Source organism: Callospermophilus lateralis, chromosome 4 (assembly GCF_048772815.1).
Source record: "Callospermophilus lateralis isolate mCalLat2 chromosome 4, mCalLat2.hap1, whole genome shotgun sequence".
NCBI classification, from domain to species: domain Eukaryota; kingdom Metazoa; phylum Chordata; class Mammalia; order Rodentia; family Sciuridae; genus Callospermophilus; species Callospermophilus lateralis.
The window spans coordinates 117,918,348-117,938,877 of NC_135308.1; the positions used below are offsets into that span (position 1 = coordinate 117,918,348).

At 39.3% G+C, this 20,530-nt stretch overlaps 1 protein-coding gene across 1 annotated transcript in view; it reads left to right on the plus strand.

Annotated features, from left to right (window-relative positions):
• Window positions 1–7,736, plus strand: part of Irak3 (interleukin 1 receptor associated kinase 3) — a 57,887-nt gene extending 50,151 nt beyond the window's left edge. The window contains exon 12 of the mRNA XM_076854831.1: window positions 875–7,736. Within this exon, the coding sequence (XP_076710946.1) occupies window positions 875–1,348 (474 nt within the window). The 3' untranslated portion in view covers window positions 1,349–7,736. The remainder of the gene's footprint in view (window positions 1–874) is intronic.
• Window positions 7,737–20,530: the final 12,794 nt, after the last annotated feature.

The following is a 20,530-nucleotide window of genomic DNA, read 5'->3' on the forward strand; positions in this document are numbered from 1 at the left end:
CCAAGTCATTGTAGAGCCAAGGACAGGTTTTAAATAAGGACTCAACATAATAAAAATGGAGTGGGAATCAGGAGAGCATATTCCAGGCTGACACCACTAAGAAGAGCTGTGTGGGGACCTGGGACCAGAAAGGAGCTATGAACTGTGGCTTTAGAATGGAATTGAGAGCCAGGAGAGGGCTCCTCCTTACTTGCTGGTGATATTTATTCCTTTTACTGAGTTTCAGCTTTATTATCTATAAACTCAGAATGAGCATTTTATTATTTGTTAATGAACAGCATTATTATATTATTATTTGAGTGTGTTAAATGAGAAAATATATGTGAAAAGACTTTACTAATTATAAAACTATATGCATTTTTAAAGAGAGAGACAGAGGAAGAGAGAGATTTATATAGGTCAAGGGTCTCAAATCTGCCTACACATTCAGATCATCTAGGAAGCTTTTATAATGCACATCCATGGACCCTGGTCTCCTTATTTTTTTGAATGATAATCTGTAGATTGGAGCTAGGGGGTGAGGGGATCTGTTTTCAGAAAGTTCTGAGGGCATTTTGGCATTTGAGAACTACTAATGGGTTACCTCCCTTATGTTTGAAGTCAGACATGTAAAGACTCACCCAAGGCCACAAAGCTAGTTGTTGGAAATCTAGAACTAAAGTTGGGTCTCATGATGTTTAATTCAATGCAGTTTCTTTTACATCTTGCTTCTTGTCCTCAGAATGAAGGGGTTTCTCTAATCTTTAAGATCCCTTCTAATGCAAATTCAGTAATTAAACTTATGAAAACGAGAAAATATTCTATAATTGAAAAAAAGGCAAAAAGGGATATTTTTCAAGCCTAACTCAATGTTCGTTTGTCCTTCATTAATTAGGTCCTGAATGTTCTTGAAAGTTCGCAAGCCAGCTTGTATTTTACAGAAGATCCTCCCACATCCTTGAAGTCCTTCAGGTGTCCTTCTCCTCTATTCTTGAATAACGTACCAAGTATCCCAGTGGAAGATGATGAAAGCCAGAATAATCATTTGCCACCTTGTGATAAAGGTTTGAGGACAGATGGACTGACTCAGAAAATTCCCTTTGAATGCAGCCAGTCTGAGGTCACATTTCTGGGCTTGGACAGAAAGAGAGGCAGCGAGAGAAATGAGGATGCTTACAACAAGCCCAGTTCTTGTGAAGAAAGTCTGTCTCCAAAGCATGCAGCTTCATCCCAGGGCTTCAAGGCCACCGAGGTGAATTTGGACTCCTTTTTAGAAGACCCAGGCCATCCTTCCAGCAGCAGGCTAGTGGAGCCAGGGTGCTTCTCTGAATTTTTCTGTAACAAATATGAGCCATACAAAAAAGATTAAAATTCACCAGAAGGTAAAGAAAAAAAGCAAGTGTTTCTGAGGCACTTGAGCAAAGGTACCGCCTTGGGAAGACATCATCTCCTTAAGTTAGGCCCAGAGAATGGCTGCTGGTGAATTTGGGGTAATACAGATAAACAATCTGGACAATTCTATTCCTTCCTTCTCAAACCCCCCAAACGGAGAGGCTTAAACAAATGTTTTCTTAGAGTGATTACCTCATGATCAAACCCAAACTAAATTAGAGCCATTCAAAATTATTCAACATCCTTGGTCTGACTTCAGCAAAACAAAACAATTCAAACTTACCAAAGAGGGACAAGAGTCTCGTGTCTTTTCCATTTCTGTCGAAGTGAGTCTGAGGAACCTCCCACTGCAAAGGACTTTCAGTTGCATTCTGTTGTTTGGTTTAGCTTACTCAGGAGGGTAGCAGGAAATGTCTAACTTGTCAATGTACTTTGTGATCAGCTGTAGTGTTTTTCTGTTCATCACTGTTGTCTAAAAACAAGCCAAGCTCACCGTTGGCTAGGGTGTGCTCTGTGTAGCAAGATTCCTGCCCACGATCTATATATTTCTATATTTAAACTCTCAAGATAGCCTATTCTATATAATCTAATTGTTGATTATTCTTATAGATTTTTACTAACTCAGAGACCTGTCATATCTTGAGCAGAATATGTGATATTTTAATCAAATAATTTTTGTTCCAGAAAATGACTGGTCGGCAGTGTAGGTCAGCTTTTGATTGATTCTATTTGTGCCTTCCATCCTGTGTCTCCCCTCTTGCTGTTTCCTGGAGCTCCTCTTTTGATGTCCTAGCCAGTTATCAGGCTCTGCAAAACTGTCATCCTCCAAAAAACCGCCCAAATCTCTCCAACCGAGGGACTCACTTTACCAGCATTTCCATAGCAATTTCTTTGAATTTCTCTTTTATGCTTGTCACGTTCCAAATTGTATCAAAATCAATCTTATCTCTCTTACTAGATTGCTACTTCCCTTTGTTTTCTGTTGTCACTGTAACAGGATATCACAAATTTAGTAGCATTAATTATTTTACAGTTCTGCAGGTCAGAAGTCCTTGGCAAACCTTCTGGAGCTTCTAGGGGAGCCTGTTGCCTCTTCTAGCTTTTTGAGGCCACCTGTTTTCCTTGGCTCATGGTCTTTTTCTCCATCTTCGAGGTCACCAAAGTAGCATCTTCAAACCTCTCTTTCTCCCCACCCCATCACTTCCCCTCATGCTCTCTCTCTTTCTTAATTCTTCTTTATTACCTTTCTCTTGCTCTGGCCCTTCTGCCTCTCTCTTATAAACACCTTGTTATTGCATTGGGCCTACTCAGATGATCCAGGGAAATTTCCTTGTCTCAAGATTCTTAAATTAATTGCATCTACAAATCCTCTTCCTCACATAAAACAACATATTCACATAATCACTAGGATTAGGACATGGACGTCTCTGTGGGGGCATTGCCCTATCATACTCCCTGAGTGCGTAAGGGCGACCTCCTCAGAACTTAACATCAGCCTCCTCAGAGCAGGTATATTCTTATAAATTAAGTTGAATCAAACTATATTTATATGAACCCACATAATAAACAATTCAACTATAATTAACCTTTCTGAGTAAATTAATGAAGTCGGGATAATGAATAATGGATAGAAACATTCAAAGAAAACCTTTTCCAGAGGATTTACAAAATCTCCCCGTCCAGGAACCTTGCTGTAAAAGCTCTAGCTTTCTGTGTCAGAAAGGAATGGGCCTGTGAATTTTACTCTTTGGAGAGACAGTGCACTTGGGTTAATCATACTCAGATTGGAACCCGATTTCAAGAACAGCTAATCACAGAAGAAAATCATCAGTAACAGGGTCAGGCAAATAGACTAAGGTCAAAAACATGGAGTTAAAATTCTCTAAAAGGGCATGAACTGAGGTTAAAAATTACAGTAGATCTTAGCCTGACTGACAGGTCTAATGCAAGCCCCAGGTAAGCGGTCAGGAGCATCAATGTTCACAGGCTGCAGGACACCTGGTCTACAGGTGCTGTCTTCTCATGTGATCAGCACATATGTGTTCATACTGCTTTGGAACTGCCCACATGTTGACTAAAAACTTTAATTCTTTTGCCTTGTTTGAGTTTGGCCACTCTTGATTATACATGTTAATGAAACGAAGCAACCAAAGTCTTCAGCATTTGGCTCACATGTTGCAAACCATTCTGAGGCAATGTACTCCATCTCAGAGATATAGTTTGAAATTGTATTGACTAAACTGAGAAAATTAGCCTGTAGTTGGTAGAGTGCTTGCCTTGCATGCACAATACCCTGGGTTCAATCCCTAATACCACACACACACACACACACACATACAAAACAGAGAGAGAGAAAAAAAAATTAGCCTGGAATTATGTAAAATTGCCATTAATAATCCAAAATCAATAATTTTGATATGTTAAGTTTTTTAACTTTGAATCAGCAGACACCTCCTGTACCTTTTGTGAAATGTCATAAAAAGCTCTGATTTACATCAGACTTGTACAGTTATTCAGCATTCACGTAATCTGTAGGTATTGTATTGACTTGAACTTGTTTAGTTGACTGAAGCAGGGTTTCTCAAACTTCAGTGTGCATCAGAATGACATGGAAGTCTTGATAAAGCCATGCCCTCACCATCTTTTAAGACAAATTGTCTGGGGTTAGGAGTTTGCATTCTAACAGCTTCCCAGGAGAGGTTGATCCTGCTGATAGGAATTCTGCTCCTTGGAAATCACTGCATTAAACTTTTCTCCAATTATTATACATTGGCATATTCTAACTGTGGATCTTAGTTTTATGTTTCATGAGAAAAAAAAATTCTTTTTTTTTATATTCACATATTACCTAGGATGTTGGCTAGCTTAGAGTAGAGGCTAGAAATATGGTGGACCAATGATTTTATTGACTAGATTAACTTTCAAAAGTGTGATTATTTTGCACATCTTGAAGACCAAGTCAGATTATCTGGCAGTGATCTGATTAATAATGATCTGACGAGCAGATGCAACTGTGGTCGAAAAGTACCTAAGTCTCTTATTGAATGATTCAGTCTTCCTGACTAGATTTGCCTTCTAGGGGGAAGAATTAATGAATGTTAATTGATAGTAATTAAATTTTGCATCTTGCTATGGGTCATCAGAGGATACTTCCATGTTTTACTTATGTGCAGACTAAGATACATGAAGACACTAAGAATGAGCCTCCAAGTTCTGAGCAGCAAAGATGAATTTCAATAAAGAACTTTACTTATCTTCATTCTGGTAACATACTGTGGGCAATCTTCTGGGCAGATCCTATTTACTATGCTTCTTAGGGTTTTTGTCCCATTTTATAATGTCCCAAAAGATGGAGAAAATATTCTGTTGTTTTGAAAATGGGTATGGGATTTCTGACATAATCAATTTTATCGACTTCTGGAGAGTCATAATGATCTGTGATTCACTGCATAATAGTGTAGTTTTATGAGGTGGTACCTCAGCCTATGTCAGACAACTTTTAAGACTTGTGGCCCAATGAGAATAGGAAGTGAGGTTTATCATGAGTAGCATTTACTAAGCATTCATTAGAATCAAGGTACTGTGTTAGCTGCTTAGGTTACAACAAACAATTTAGTAAGGAAATGAAGGACAGCTACCCAAGTTACCTGCTCAGTGACCAATGTTATTGGAAACATACATCAATGGAGCTCAAAGCTAAAGCTGAAAGGGGAGATGAAGAATAGATTACTGTGTACTTTCAAGGGAGCAAAGAAGGCTTCTTTTCCATTTCCTGAAAAGAGGGGAAGGACTAAGAAAGGGTCACTGAAGAAGCACCCCAGGAACAGGGATCCCCAGCCCTCCTAGATATTTGCACAACCCATCTCTGGGGCTGGAAGGATGGGGCAGGGTGAAGGGATCTAGGCCTGGAGCATGTTTTGCATGTTTGACCCTCACAGCCACAGGAAGGTTGAATCCCACCCACAGGCAAGGAAGCTAGCTTGGGGAAGTTGAAGAACTTGCTGAAGGTCCTCCCAGATTTGGAGGAGGAGGCAGGATCTGTCTGACTTCAAATGTAGTGCTCTTTCTTGCACTCTGCATTGCACAAAGGAGCCAGTGCAGGTTCAAGATCAGATTCAAAGGGATAGGTATGAAAAATCATTTGTTGATCCAAAAATTTTTTAGTAGGCACACAAACCTTGTTATTACATCTACTTTCTTCACTATCCTGGTCCTCTGCTGTACACATGGCCTCTGCTGTGAGTTGATATAAGTGAAGTTGTTGATGCATTGAATACATTTATTTATTTATAAATTTATTTATCAGTGGCATCCTTTCTGTCAGGCACTGTTGTAGTAGCAGTGAAAGTCAAAACCACCAGGAACCCTGTCCTCATAGAGCTTACATTTGAGTGAACGCATGTTCTCCAGTCTTAGGTCCCTCTATAAGCTCTTCCTAAGGGGTTGGGAACTTTTCTTGTCCTGTTGCATTCTCGTAATGCTGGGTGGCCTGTCGGTTCTCTATTAGTGTGCACTAAGCAGTCTGTGACATGCTTTGTGGTGATGATGATAGCCCATATTATTCTGTTAACTCTTGGTTTCTTCAGGGCATTATTTAGCTACCAATGGCCTCTTCGGCATGCTTCTTTCCAGGGGTCTAAAACACCCCCCAAACCTCACCTCACCTCACACAATGCTGGAATTGCCTGTTGGGTTATCTTTCCTCCTGCCCCAAACTGAAGTTCCCTGAGGGCAGAGGCTATGTCCTGCTCAGTTTTGTATTCCCCTTGGGTAGCACAGCACCTGGCATGTAATGTGGCTCAATAAATATCTGTAAAATGAATGAATCAAATACTTCTTCAAAACTTCCTCAAACTCATTGGTATCTAGTGTGTCAGGACCGCTGTCCAGATTGTACCCAAAGTTTGTCTTTCTAGTATCCAGAATATTATCATTTCATCATTCTTGGATAAAACTCAAGAATTTCCAATACTAATATCTGATTTATCTTTGAAAATAGATATTATATATGTTAACATCAACTTGCTCTATAGTGGAAAATATTTCCAAACCCATTTCTAAGCAATGATAAAACAATATTTTTGGCAGGGAATAAAGGGGGTTGTTGTGTTTTGTACCTGTCTTTTTGTCCCAGTTATTTATTTATATTTGATGGTCCATGGCCTTGACTTGCAAGTATTTTCCTGGGAGGCATTTTTATGCCAAAGATCTATATTGCCTGTCAACAAACCTTGTTATGGCTGTCACTGACCTTGTTGGTCACCTCTATAAATAGCAAGAGAAAAGTCACAGTTCCTTTCTTTTTTTTTTTTCCTCCTTAATTTAAAAATATTCCCAGACACCAACAATAATTAAAATAGGAGGTAAGAAAGTAGAAAAATCTGATATGTAGGAGATAAGGCTCAGTTAACATCATCATGTCTAGTAGTATGCCGGTTTATTCACATATCATTGAAGCTTTAGACAACTTATTGATCTAGATTCTGTTACTTTGGGATCAAGAAAAATGAGCCAGAGAAAAGTTGACTCTTGTCCTGAGTCACATCACTGTTGGCATGGGAATACAAACTGAATTTTTTTTTAACCAAGTTCAGAAAACATCTGCCCTGAAATAGATAACAAAAATTAAAAGTATCTCCAATTTGCAAATGAATACAACTAATAAATATATGTGTGACTTTTATTTTCTTCTTTCTCTTCTTAAATTTGTCCTCCCAAATTGGCAAAGGTTAAAGCTGTTGACAAGAATACATGCAAATGGGCCTCCTTGTTCACTGCCAGCAGGGATGAAAATTGGTTCAACCTTTCTAGGAAGCAATTTGGCAATATGCAGCAAAAAATTTCAATGATGACACAATTTTACCCAACAGTTTGTTTAAGAGTTTATCTTAATTGATAAAAATCACACAAGTGTCTAACCATGAGCCCAAAGATGTATTGCATGATGTCTATGAAATTAAAACATTGGAAGTGACCTAAATATCCCCAGTAGAAGATGGGTCAAATAAAACATGTATAAAATTAAATTGCATATGACTGCTATTAAAAATTATTTAGATCTATTTTTATTGCTATGGAAATGTGTCCCTGAAATATTGTTGTGTGAAGAAGTGGACTATAGACTAGCATGTTTACTAGGAGCCATTTATAACATTGGACATTTTTAAGTGATATATGTTTCTCAGAGAGCTCTTTGCCAAATGTTAATGATGTTTTTACTCTGGGCTGTGGTATTTGGGAGATCTTTACTTTCTTTCGACTTTCATGTCTTTGAAAATTTGATAATGAGCATGTATCATTTTTATTTTCAGAAAAGAATAAAGCTATTTTTATTTTGGAAAAATAAATCATTCTCTACCCTTCTACATTTGCTTGGCTTCTTGCTTTCTTGTACCCTTGGTCAGCAACTAGTAATAATGCTTCTGTTCCATTGTCCTTTATTATTTTTATCTTTCTATCTGGTGACTGCAGCTATCAGATGGATTTGTCTGGTGTCCCCTGAGGTAGCTGTAACAGCACAAATGAAAAAGCAATCTAAGTCAAAGAATCAGAGAAGCTGAAATACAGAACAGAGAACAGATCATGGTGCACAACTAAGGGCATTTTATAATTGAATATTGGTTGATCTTGGTCAAAAACATCTTTTAAAAGTTAACCTTAAAATTCATCCTTACAAATCAGGACTTCAAGGAGTTGCCTACAGTTAAGTGAAAAGATCTTTGGGGAGACAAATTTTCCACCATGAAGTATGGACTCTCCAGACTTGTGCTCCACCATCCATTTTTAGCCTACATAAAATTTTTAACTTGCTGAATTTAGTAGACTCTGGCCTGTCGTTATCGGTTGGAAATAAAGCTTAAAACAGTGCAGAGAGTGTGACTGAATACAATGCTTTTCTGTAGCAGGTAGAGATGGAGCCTATGTAACACTGCTAATGGGATCCACAGTAATGCACTAATTATAAAGGGAAATAGCGAAGTATACACCAGGGTAAAATACCAGTTCTAATGAGTTCTATCTGGAGGGACTGTTTTGTGGACATAACTAAGTTACACAGTGTGTAAATATGACAAAAACACTTCCAAGGCTAATCCAGCTAAAAGATAAGTGAATGTCAGGTTTTTAAGAGCATAACACACCCACAAATTTTGTTCTTTTGATACCAAATTAAAGTATTAGTGCTATTTTGTGTTTCTTGGAAGGGAAATTCCATACCAGTTGTACCATCACTGCAGAGATTTCAGTAAGAGAGCAGGTCAGGAAATTTAATTTATATACAGTGTGTAACGGAACCATTCTAAACAGCATGTTCAGGTACAAATTATCTCTGGTTGTCATAATCTTCTGGGTTCCATTATTCACTAACGATAATTTCATGTCATTCTGAAATTGTACAGCCTAATTATCGTGCAATTGCCAAACCATTAAATACTGAATCTTAAATTTCTTTTTCTTTTGTGATGATAACTCAGGATTTTCAAAAAGAGCTGCACTAATAGCCAAGGGTAAATATTAATCTATGACCTTTTATTGTTTTTATTTTGTGTACCCTGGAGGAAAAATTTCAGATTCCAGCGTGCTTATGAATCCAAATATACATGTTTATATTAACTCACTGGCAGCTCTGATGCTATTGCCTGAGACAGGAGGCAGAGCAATCCCTGACACTTTCATTATGCATTTGTTTAGCAGTTTGAAGAGAGCAAAATAATTTATGTGATTACTTATACCTACTTGGCCATTAAGATGTATTTCCCTAATAAAAAAGTTATCATTCTGTTTTAGAAGATGTGTTCTGACATGTGCCTATCTTTCTGTCTATTTCATATCCTGGCATTATCCTTCTTGATTTCAATAGTCATTTGAATGAATCAAGTAGCACCATTGCCTCGTGGTTAAAATGTCTCATCAATTACAACAAAACAAGCTTTCCATTTCACTTTAGTTCCTGTTCCTAAGACCACCCTCTAGACCCCATTGCCACCTGCAACTGCTGCACATCAGAAATAATATTATGTTGTCTTTTACTTTATAAAGACATCCTGTTATTCAGTCTTTCTATTTTTTTTCTGATCTATCAACTACCATCTCAATCTACTCCATGTTTTTCTTTGCCTTGGCTAGGACAAGGGTTCACCTGTATCTGTAACTGTGCTTTCAGGGATGTAGAACCCTATTAAGTATTGCAAACAGAAGAAATTTCCCTTCAGGAATAATGCCAGCTCATGAGTTCAGAACTGATTTCTACTGTTGGCAGTTTAGACACACAGCCTTGGTCACCATATCAGTCAGCTCTGAGGTGGAGAAGCCCACTTATAACTTTTATCCCTGTTACCATGACCACCATGGATCACTTACCCTAGAATCACTCATTCTGGCACTGAATCATGAGTTGTTTTGAACAGTATTGTCTTGTGTGCCTTTGCGTTTCCTAGTGCTCATGGAAGAATTCTGCAAACAATAAGAATTCTACATTCCATAAGTATTACATTGCTGGTGAAATGGTTGAAGGAAAGACAAGGTAAATTCCAAGTAGGCTTTGGAAGACTGGAATGATGCAGAAACAAAGGAAATCTTGCTTGATCTTAAGTATTTTTCTCAAGGAGACTTAAGATTGTCTCATGTACAGGAGAAATAATTTCTTTCAAGGAGATCATGGTGTTTGAGGTTGCTTAGCCAAGACATTTGCTCCTTGGACAGGGTCTAGAATCACCTTCAATTTGGCTGCTCAAACTCCGTTTTCTGTGCAGTTGTGGTCAAACAAGATCTCTCTGCCTGAAAAGAATCCAGAGAATTTTTGTTAAATATCTGTTATTGTATATTCATAATTAAGTTATCCTTTTTATATACCTTGATGCTCTTTTGGTTTACTCCTGTTCACATGTATTGTATATGGATTTAACTAATTTAATTCCAAGATCAACTGGATTTCTACCTAATTGCCAACCCTGTTTAAGGAAAGAGATCTAAAGAGATTGAGTGAGCAATCAATATTTATAGCTTGTCAGTAAAATAGACAGGAATTCAACTCTGGTCTTCTTTCCATTATACTTTTTAGGTGGAAATACCTAGTAATTATTCAGGCAAACTAGTTTTTAAATTTTTTTTCAAGTGGCTTAAAACATGCACATACTTTGACAGATTATTGATACATCTATGAATTTATCCTATGGAAATAAGCATAAAAGGTTAAAAATCAATCGTTAAAGGAATGTTTATTACTGCAATTTACAATAGTAAATAGTTGAAAAGAACCTAAAAATGTCTAACAATAGGAAATGTATTAAATATAACTAAATATAGTTATTAATATAATGTTCTGCAAGATTGTTCACCCTACATTTCTAAGTGGTAAAAAGCAGGTTACTTGACATTGAGTAAAATAGCATCCATTTTTTGCAAAAATAAAATGCATGGATGCATAATAAAGATGAGAATAAAATAAATGTATCTCAAAGAAAGCATATGTTAGAATTAAAATGATGTCCCCTTTCTTTTTGGCTTACCTATATTTTTCCAAATTTTACACAATGAGAATGTATTACTTTAATTTAAAAATGACTGTTACTACGAGAATCTTATTTGATGGGATTTGGGTAGATAATAAAAACCGCATACGAACCATATATCAGTATTTTCATTATGTAGCTTTCTTATGTAAGAAAGCAGCTTTTATCTCTCTACTTAACATATTATTAATTTCCTGTAGTGATATTCCACTGCTGTAGCTCTTTAAACTTATTAATTGCCTGTATTCCTATCCATAAAAATGCAGACAAGGCTTTTTTCTTGTTTTCTGGGAGAGATTACTGTAAGATATTGAGGATAACGACCCCTAAGCAAGTATTCAAGGAATAGCTTAATTTGTTAGGGTACTACAGCAATGTGCTAATAATTATGATTTTGTTTCCAGTGTGGGAGAGTAAGCTGAGTGTTAAAGCCACAGACTGTACCTCTTCATAGTTCACCCTGTTCAAATGCCACTATGATTGGAATGGAGAACCAGAGAAAACATGGGAGGATCGTTCTGAAATGTCTTTCCCCTTGTCAATCAGCAACACTGTATTGGTCAATTTTTTTTTTCCACCGCTGTGACTAAAAGACCTGATCAGAACAATTGTAGAGAAGGAAAAGTTTATTTAGCGACTTAAGTTTCAGAGGACTCAGTCCATTAGACAGCAGGCTCCATTCCTCTGGGGTTGAGGTGAGGCAGAACATCATGGCGGAAGAGTACAGTGGAGGAAAGCAGATCACCTGATGATCGGTAAGCAGAGAGAAAGACTCCATTTGTCAGATACAAAGTATATACCATAAAGGCACATTCCCAATGCCCATCTTCTCCAGCCACACCCTACTGGCCTTTAGTTCCCACCCAGTTAATCCTGTCAGGGAATTAATTCAGTGATTGGATAAAGGCTCTCAGCCTGATCATTTCTCCTCTGAACCTTCTTGCATTGTCTGACACATGAGCTTTTGGGGGACACCTCACATCCAAACCATAACAAAAACCATGCTTGTGTGTTAAGTACAGCTGCAGTTGGATCAGGGATGCTAACATTTAATTTAAATTCAATTAAATTTCTAATTTAATTTCTAAATTCAAGGAATTTAAAGCCAGTGTAATTAAAAGTAATGAAATGCAAAAGTCTCTGGTCAGGTATTCGTTCTCCTATTCTGATCATCATACACTTCTCTTTCCTCCAGGGTTTATTTGCTTGTTTCTGACCTCCCTCCCACACATTTCTACTCTGTTCAGTGGATTGTTCATTTGTTTGCAAAGAAACCATTCCTTTTCAGCCTGCTCAATGACATTTCACCCTTTTCATTATCTTAGCAAAACCTAGCTCTCACCCCAAAGACGCTGTTAGCTTCCTTTACAACTTGCTGAAAGGTGCACATTCTTCCATAAGCTTGACACTTACAGATTTGACAGGAGGGGTCAGATCCCCCTAGCTCCATGCTATTGATCCTCTACCATTGGTCTCCTAGCCCAGGGCTGGCTTCACTAGTGCAGTCTCACAGACTCCTGCAATTCTTGGGGTTTAATTCTTTGCGGTTGCCATCTTGAAATTCTCAACAATTCTTGTGGGCTGAATTACATATCCCCCCAAATTCATATGTTGAAGTCCCTACCTTTCACTAACTCAGAATATTGTGACTGTATTTGAACATAGTATCTTTAAAGAGATAATTAGGTTAAACAAGGTCTTTGTGGTGAGTCCTAATTCACTATGACTGGTGTCCTTAAGAGATGAAAACAGACTGCACAGAGAAAAGACTATGTAAAGATAGAGGGGCAGTATATGGTGCTTTGCTGCAAGGTAATACAATGATTGAATGTTATCATTTGTGTTTTTTAAGAGAACTCTGATGAAACAATGGAGTATGGACTAGGGATTCAGAGTCTCAGCTTGCATGGAGTCCATCTTACAACTTCCCTACCTTCCTAGGACAGGTTTCTGGCATCCTGTTCCCCACACTCTACACCTCTGGTTCCACTAACCTTCACCATCTGGTCCACTCCTGGGAGTGGAGTAAGCCCACGTGTGTTCCACCATTGCCCTCTGCCCTGGCCAGACAGGGGATTGGGTGTGAATGCAGACACAAATAGGGAGAAGTTGGGTGAGCAGCTCCTGTGGCATCTTTGGGTAACACATGGCAGTACCATCTCCCCTCCAAGTTGATAGTGCCATGATGTGTTTGGTAGGTGACTTGGCAGAAGCGAGCCACTTGCCATCCTAATCCCAGTCCAATGTGCATCCTGGATAGAGGTTACCCATTCTTGCTTTTTGCCTTTTTGCAGTGGGTTGGTGTTATAGTAAGCTTTTTCACTGCTGTGACTAAAAGACCTGATGACAACAATTATAGAAAGCAGAAAAGTTTACTGGGGGCTCACAGTTGCAGAGGTCTCAGTCCGAAGACAGCAGGCTCCATTCCTCAGGGCTCAGGGTGAGGCAGAATATAATGGAGGAAATGTGTGGAGGGAAGCAGATCACATGATGATTAGAAAGCAGAGAGATTCCACTCACCAGATACAAAATATATACCCAAAAGGCACACCCCAATGCCCACCTCCCCCAGCCACATCCTAATGGCCTTCAGTTACCACTCAGTTAATTCTGTCAGGGGATTAATTCACTGATTAGATTAAGGCTATAACCCAATCATTTCTCCTCTGAACCTTCGTGCATTATCTCACACATGAGCTTTTGGGAGACACTTCACATCCAAACCATAACAGTTGGGATGATTGGGATGATAGGCTGTGGAAAGGAGAGACTGATTTCTCAGCTTCCAAATGGGGTGTAGTGCATCAGGGGAGGCAAAGCTCAGAGGTCTTCCGGCTATGCCCTGAGGCATGGGACAGAGCTCTTGCTGGGCATCTGTCAGCGTCTGAGCTACCTCTGTAAGGATCCCCATGTACAAGTGAACCCAACATGAAATAGCAATAGAGACAAGTGAGGAGAGAGATTGTAGGAGAAAGGCAACCTTTTTTACTTTACTACATTGAACAGCATTATATTCTAGCTCCTACATTTTCTTTTAACTTTGGGTCCCTCAAGTTACATAAAGCCAGCCATGCTCAGCCCCATAAGAAAATGTCACCCTTTAGGGCTCATACAATCTGGTTATTTCATCCTTTCCACTTCTTCTCTGTACTTTCAATTTACTCCCTTCAGCTAGTATATTTATCTCCCTCCCAGTCACCATGGTGTGGTCATCCATTGTTAATATGCCAGCCATCTTCAAAGCTAACTGTCCATTTCATTGACCTCAAAATCCAGTCTAGACAAACAATTTCCTTTACGGCCACCCTCATCTTTCTCATCACTCTACAGTTCCGCCTCTCAACCTTTGCACTGGGACCAAGTGCATAGACTTAGGGGCAAATCAACCAAAGTAGGACACCAGGTAAGTTAGCTATTGCATTTGAGCCTCAGTTTCTTTGTCTGTAAAGTAGGGAGAATAGTGTTGACTTTATAGGTTTGTTGTAAGGATTAAATAAAATAATATGGATGATGTGCTTAGCAGGATGCCTGACACTGAAGACATTCTCATTAGGTGGTGAGTGCTTTCCTTTGAATCAGGCTATCACTCTCTGACTTCCATCAGAATTGGCCCCTAACACCATGACCTCAGAACCTCCATTTCTTCCTTTTCCCTCAGTCTCTCATGACACCCTGTCCCTGCCCACCTCCACCAGGCTTCACTTATTTTTTTTAAGAGAGCAGCCTCCTCAGTTTCTTTTCTGCCTTATTTGAAACTGCAAAGTGCCAGCCCAGTGATGTACTTTCTCTGTACCCAAGCACTATTAGAGTCACCTGTAGCACTGTGCTGACTCCGGGCCACCTGGCATCTAGAGTCCCCACCTGCTGCTGCTCAGCAGCCCTTTATGGATCAGGCCATGCCGGCCCCTTTCTGCACAGTGGCTGTTGGAAGGCCAGCCTCCAGCCTCCTTGCCTTTCTATCCTCCCACTCGACTGGCCCCTGAGCCTGCTTTCAACTTCACAGGGGAAAAAGCAGGCATCAGATGGCCACTTCATCCCCTCCTTTGTTTATCAACAGATCAACATCCCACGCATCTGCACTCCCTCTCTGCCAACCCAAGGATTTTCACCTGCACTCTGGATCCCTTTTCTCTCCTTTGCTCAGCCAATTATCCTTTAAAGCTTCACCGTCCACCACTTATTGTCTATATCTGCTTCTCCACAATGTACACACCTGATTATAACTTTTTCAATATTTAGGAGGAAAATCCCTTCCTTAAACATAGATCTTCGTCTAACTTCCTTGTCTTCTCAACTGGGCTCCTCAGAAAGCAGATTTTACTGACTCGCCCTTCTTCTTTCCTCTTTATTCCTCAGCTCCTTCGATAAAAGGTTTGTCATCCTCTCTACTCCAGTTTCAGACAATCAATGGCCTCCTAAGGGTCAATCCTAACCTAAGGGTCAATACTAAGGCACCGCCTCACTCGGTTCTCTCAGCTGCTGACATTGTTGAACAGTTTCTTCTGAAAAATCTCAAATCGCCACCCCCTTTCTCTTCCCCTTCCAGAATACAGCTCTCCCTTGGTTAGAGTTCCACCACTTTGATCTTACTGCCTCCTTCACCTCTTCCTCCTCTGCTATTTACCTCAGAGGTTGCCATGTTCTGGGCTTCTACCTCTGCCCTGCTTCTCTTCTCTCATCCCCCCACCCCTGCTTTGCTCTGCTCTCCTCCTCTCCCCCCTTCCTTTTTCTCCTGTCCTCTCTCTTATTCTCTCTCATGACCTCTCTTGATAAATTCATTTACTCCTGTGACTTTAACCACCCTCTATTTTCTGATGACTCCCCAAACCCTGGGCTCCTGGTTCTCGGAATCCGAGTAGTATCAATCAGCCACAAAGTTTGCCAGTTGAGTTGGGAAACTCAGTTCAGCTCCATAAGCCTCAATATCTGTAAATGAGATCAGTAATATACCTGTTAGGCTTATGTTTGACCTACTTCCCAATTCTAACTTTGCTCCTTGACTTGAAATAAATCTTCTAGTCTATTTTACTGAAAATTTTGGAGACCTTCAAATAGTTAAAGAAGCCCATTTTGAAACAGTCTCCCATACCTATGTAACACGAGTTAACAGGAGCAATCTGAATGCAGTTATGTACGGTGTCTGTCAACTCCTTTAATATGCAGAAAGCATATCTGGAGAGCACTGTCCATATAGGCATGCCTTACCCATGAAACTGCTGGCAATTCCAGAAAGCACTGTGCTGCTCTAGCCTCTCTATGTGAATGGCTTTTCTTCCTTGCCACCTTCCTCTGCCAGCCACCCCAATCATTTCTCCATCAGCCCACCAGTAGGTTGACCACTTCCACACGATCTCTCCTGCAGCACTGATCAAATTTTACTGATGCCTACTTATCAACCATCCTGAACTTTATTTTTCTGTCATGTCTTTGTCCCAGAGCCCAGCACAATGCTGGGCATATAGCAGATATTAAGCATCCGTACTTGGATTGACCAAATAAAAAACCATGGAGAAATGCTTCATCAGAATTCCACTAGGGGTCACTTTCTCTACATGTTAGGCAGAAATAGTTCAGGCGCTTGGTGAATCAGCTCTATGAAAAATTCAGCTTTGTGTTTAATTTTTAAAGTCATTTGTTGTTTATTTAATGGAAACTGAAATTCTGCCATGTCGTACAAGCCTCGAAGCACTGTCTGAATGTCAGCTCTATCTGATTTTATGAATAATGTCAATATTCATGTTTGTGTAAAAAATGAAATTGAATATGGCATTTAATTTTGCATATTATGAATTCAGATCACTGAACTCACATAAAAGGTTACTGCCTGTTTTTAAGTGATTATCCTTAGATAAGGCTCATATTTAATTAGTTCATTTAAAATATATTTCGAAATGATCTCAAAGACCTGTTCTTCTAAGTGTTTATTTTCCACACTTACTCTCATTTAACATCAGTTGCAAAATTAATGATTATTCCTACTGATCATCGTGATCTGTTTACTACCCCAGAACTTTTATTAGGGGCAGGTGACATGAAAATCAAAGTAAGAGCCGCAGAGGAATGGGACCAGGTGGAGGGAGGAGGGAAGGAAAAGACGCAATGATATTGATCAAATTCTATTGTTATATTGTGTGCATGTACAAATATGTAACAACAAATCCCACCATTATGTACAACCATAATGCACCAATAAAAATATGAAAAAAATAAGAGTAGGTGATCAGTTAGAAGCTGATTCCAGTAGCAATTAATAGCCACTTAAATACAACACAAATATCCTTAGCACAGACATAGTGCTTAAGTATTTGGGCTGATTTCCTCAAATTCAATATTCTTGACTCATCTTCAGAATAGCCATGGCACCAAGATTCTGTTTTTAAGGAAAAATATTGTTTTTAGGTAACATTAAACTTGTAATGGCACAGCGAATGGCTGAATACAGAACTTAGATTCTCTGTCAAAGGTTTAGAAAACACAGAGACATCAATCAATGATTAAACAGCATGAGGCAAGAGCACAGGAGAGGAATTACTAAGAGGATGGTCGCCTGATAATATTGGGCTGTGAGGAATATTTCCCATAAACTTTGGGAAAGCCCTCCTATGAGACCTCTCCCTCTCATCACAGAAGTCCCTATCTCCATTGTTGATGGTTGCAGGTCATTTCTTTATTGTATGCCAGGAAAATTCTATCTACACCAAATAAACTTAGTCTCTGTGTATGAGCCTATTGCACAAAAATTTTCCTATTAGGAATATTCTCACCATTTTGGAAAAATCTCCACATTTACCTAACTGCAGGAAGTCTTTGTTTCTTAACATTGATTTGTCATTGTTGCTGCTGTTATTACTCTTGGTTTTTGTGTCCATCTCTGTATCGATTCCAGAAAGAATTCTTGGAGCAAACATAGCCAATCTGAGCTCTGCTTTGAATCTCTAGAACAAGCTGCCCACAAAGGAGTGACCTTGACCTCTTCCTCTTCCTCTGTACGTGAACAGCAGGGTGACTATAGGTTTGGCTCCATCCCTTCCTCAGAGAGAAACCTTCTCTCACCTCTCAGATTAAGTTAAACTTGTTTTAAGTCCTCTTTTAACTCTACATACATCTCCTTTTTACTATTTACATGGAGTTTCTGGTGATTTTTTGATTAATAACTGTCCGTCAAATTCAGCTGAGAGCTCCAGGGGAGCTGGATGTGAGTCTTTGCCCAGCAGAGTGTCTGGCATGAAATAAACACTCAATACATAAATGCATAAGTGAGTAAATAAGTGCATGCATGAATGTTACAAGGGATGAATAAATAATTTAACCTGTAATACCATCTAGTTGTTATGAAACAGTAGAGAATAAATATGTGTTACTGTTTCTCCTAGTAAGACTTGAGATGACAGACATAGGCAGAAGTATTTTGACTTTGAACCCTGTCTAGAGAAAAATTCTATCTTCAGTTTCTTCCCATTCTTTTGAGGCAGCGCTCCCAACTATAGAATGCAGGATTCTTTAGGAAACTTCTGGAAGTGGAAGAAAGGTCCTGGATTATTTTGGATGGGTGGGTATGAGACAAAGAAAGCCCAAATGTTCTATATGATAAAGAAACAGAAATGCTAAGTGTTTTCCTTTGCAGCCTAAGAAATCTGTGATTTGGAATTCTCAGTGCATGGAAGAGGATAGATGGGAGAGGGGATTCAGTAGGGAGGAATCCCTACTCAGGAATATGTCACCAAGTGAAAGATGCAATGCTACTCCTCCTCTCCCATGTACTACTGACATCATTTACTAATCCAGAATACAGTCTAAGTGTACAAGTACGTTGCTTATTTGATCCCCATGAGAACCCTAGGAAACAAGTTTACTGTCTCCTAATTTTATAGATGAGGAATCTAAGACCCCTAAGTCAAGGAATTCACCTGAGGACACAGAGCTGGTAAGTGGCTAGTGATGTAGCAACCTCTACTAAGGAAGGATGAGGCATTTTAATGATGCTAAAGCCTGAGATTTAAAATTTTTTACTGTATTTTTAAATTTTTATTTTTTTGTGGTGCTGAAAATTAAACCCAGGGCTTCATGCCTGCTAAGAAAATGTTGTACTACTAAACTATATCCCTAACCCTTTTTATTTTTTGAGATAGCATCTTCTAAATTGCCCAAGAGGGCAGTCTCCCAAGTAGCTGAGATTATAGGCAGGCACCACTATACCTGGCCTAAGTCTTAGCTATTTGAGGCTCAACCCAAATTATGTTCATCTGTGCTAGGTGCTGTGGCTACATGGTGAACAAGAGAAATTCCTCATCTTCTTGGAATCCACATTAAAATAAGGGTATTGAATAATTAAGGAAGCTATTTAAGTGAAATATTATGAATACTTTGATAGAAAACAATGGTATAGGAATATTTATGTGTTGTTACACACGGAGAGCTCAAAACAGTGTAGGGCTTGCAGTAGGCATTATAATTTTTATCATGATAAATATCATCATTAGGAAAAATGCCTACACAGAATGAGAAACTTTTCCAATGGGGGGAATAAGGAAGCCTTCTCAGGGAAATTTGCACCTGTACAAAGACCTGGAGGCAAGAGAGAGCCCATCAAATGGGATGAACTGCATGAAGTTCAGTGTGGTTGGAGCTTAGGATGATGTGAAAGACAGCAGCAACAGGAGAGCATATAAACTCAGGAGTTAGACTCATACTAGCTCAGAAACTTCTAATCATGTTTTATGCTGTGGGCAGTGAGAGCTATTGATGGGGTTAATTTTAGGATGACCCTAGAAGCATTGTGAATGGCTATTTCTGGCTGTTCAGAGGAGAATGTCTCCATGGCCTCTTGTCCCCTTAACCACCCGTGCTACTGTCTTCTACATAACCCTCTGTCCATCACCTCCTTCACTCTCCAGAATGTTCTAACATTCTCCTGACCGCTTCACTCTAATTTGACCACACAGCCATGACCTTCCACTTGTAAGATGTTCTGAACTCAGTGCTGATTCCTGCAGCTTCACAGCAAAAGACTGAAAGAAAATAGAGTGGAGTTATTGCACAAAATACAAACCAGAACGAGGTAGCAGATTTCTCCCTTAACCCACAGCCCACTGTGTCCAACGTCCTTGTCCCTGTCAGCTGCCATGTGGCTAGATGTGCTTTCATTTACAATAGATCTCTTCACCTGGTGCCTGTCCTTCCTATTCCTTGAGACCCCAATCCTCTGTCCTCTGCTCCTTTCCCATGTCAGCTGTCATTCAAAGAAGTCCTAACAGGACGGTGCCCCTTTCCATTTTATCCTCACCAGTTTAATCTACTTATGTTTTATTTTTTCAATTCCCACTAGGCTCTGGGTCTTAGAATAACCAAGAGGCTCCCAAGATGAACTCTGCTATACTTTCCCCAGTCATATTTTTCCTTCCTGCTCTCCATATTTTATAAGAACACAGAAATCCTCAAAGCCTAAGTGACTTCAAAGTTCAATAGGTGGTCAGTGATAACTTCTAGAGCAGAGCATTTTTTTTTTCTGAGACTTCTAACTTCCAGTCCCATGTATGTTTTGTTCAAATCTCCTCCTTCCATCTTGAGAGGTCCTTGAGGATGTGGAAGTGTTAGGTCGCTCATCTCAGTGCCTGCAGCGTATTAAGATTATGCTCCATGAATGTTTGCTA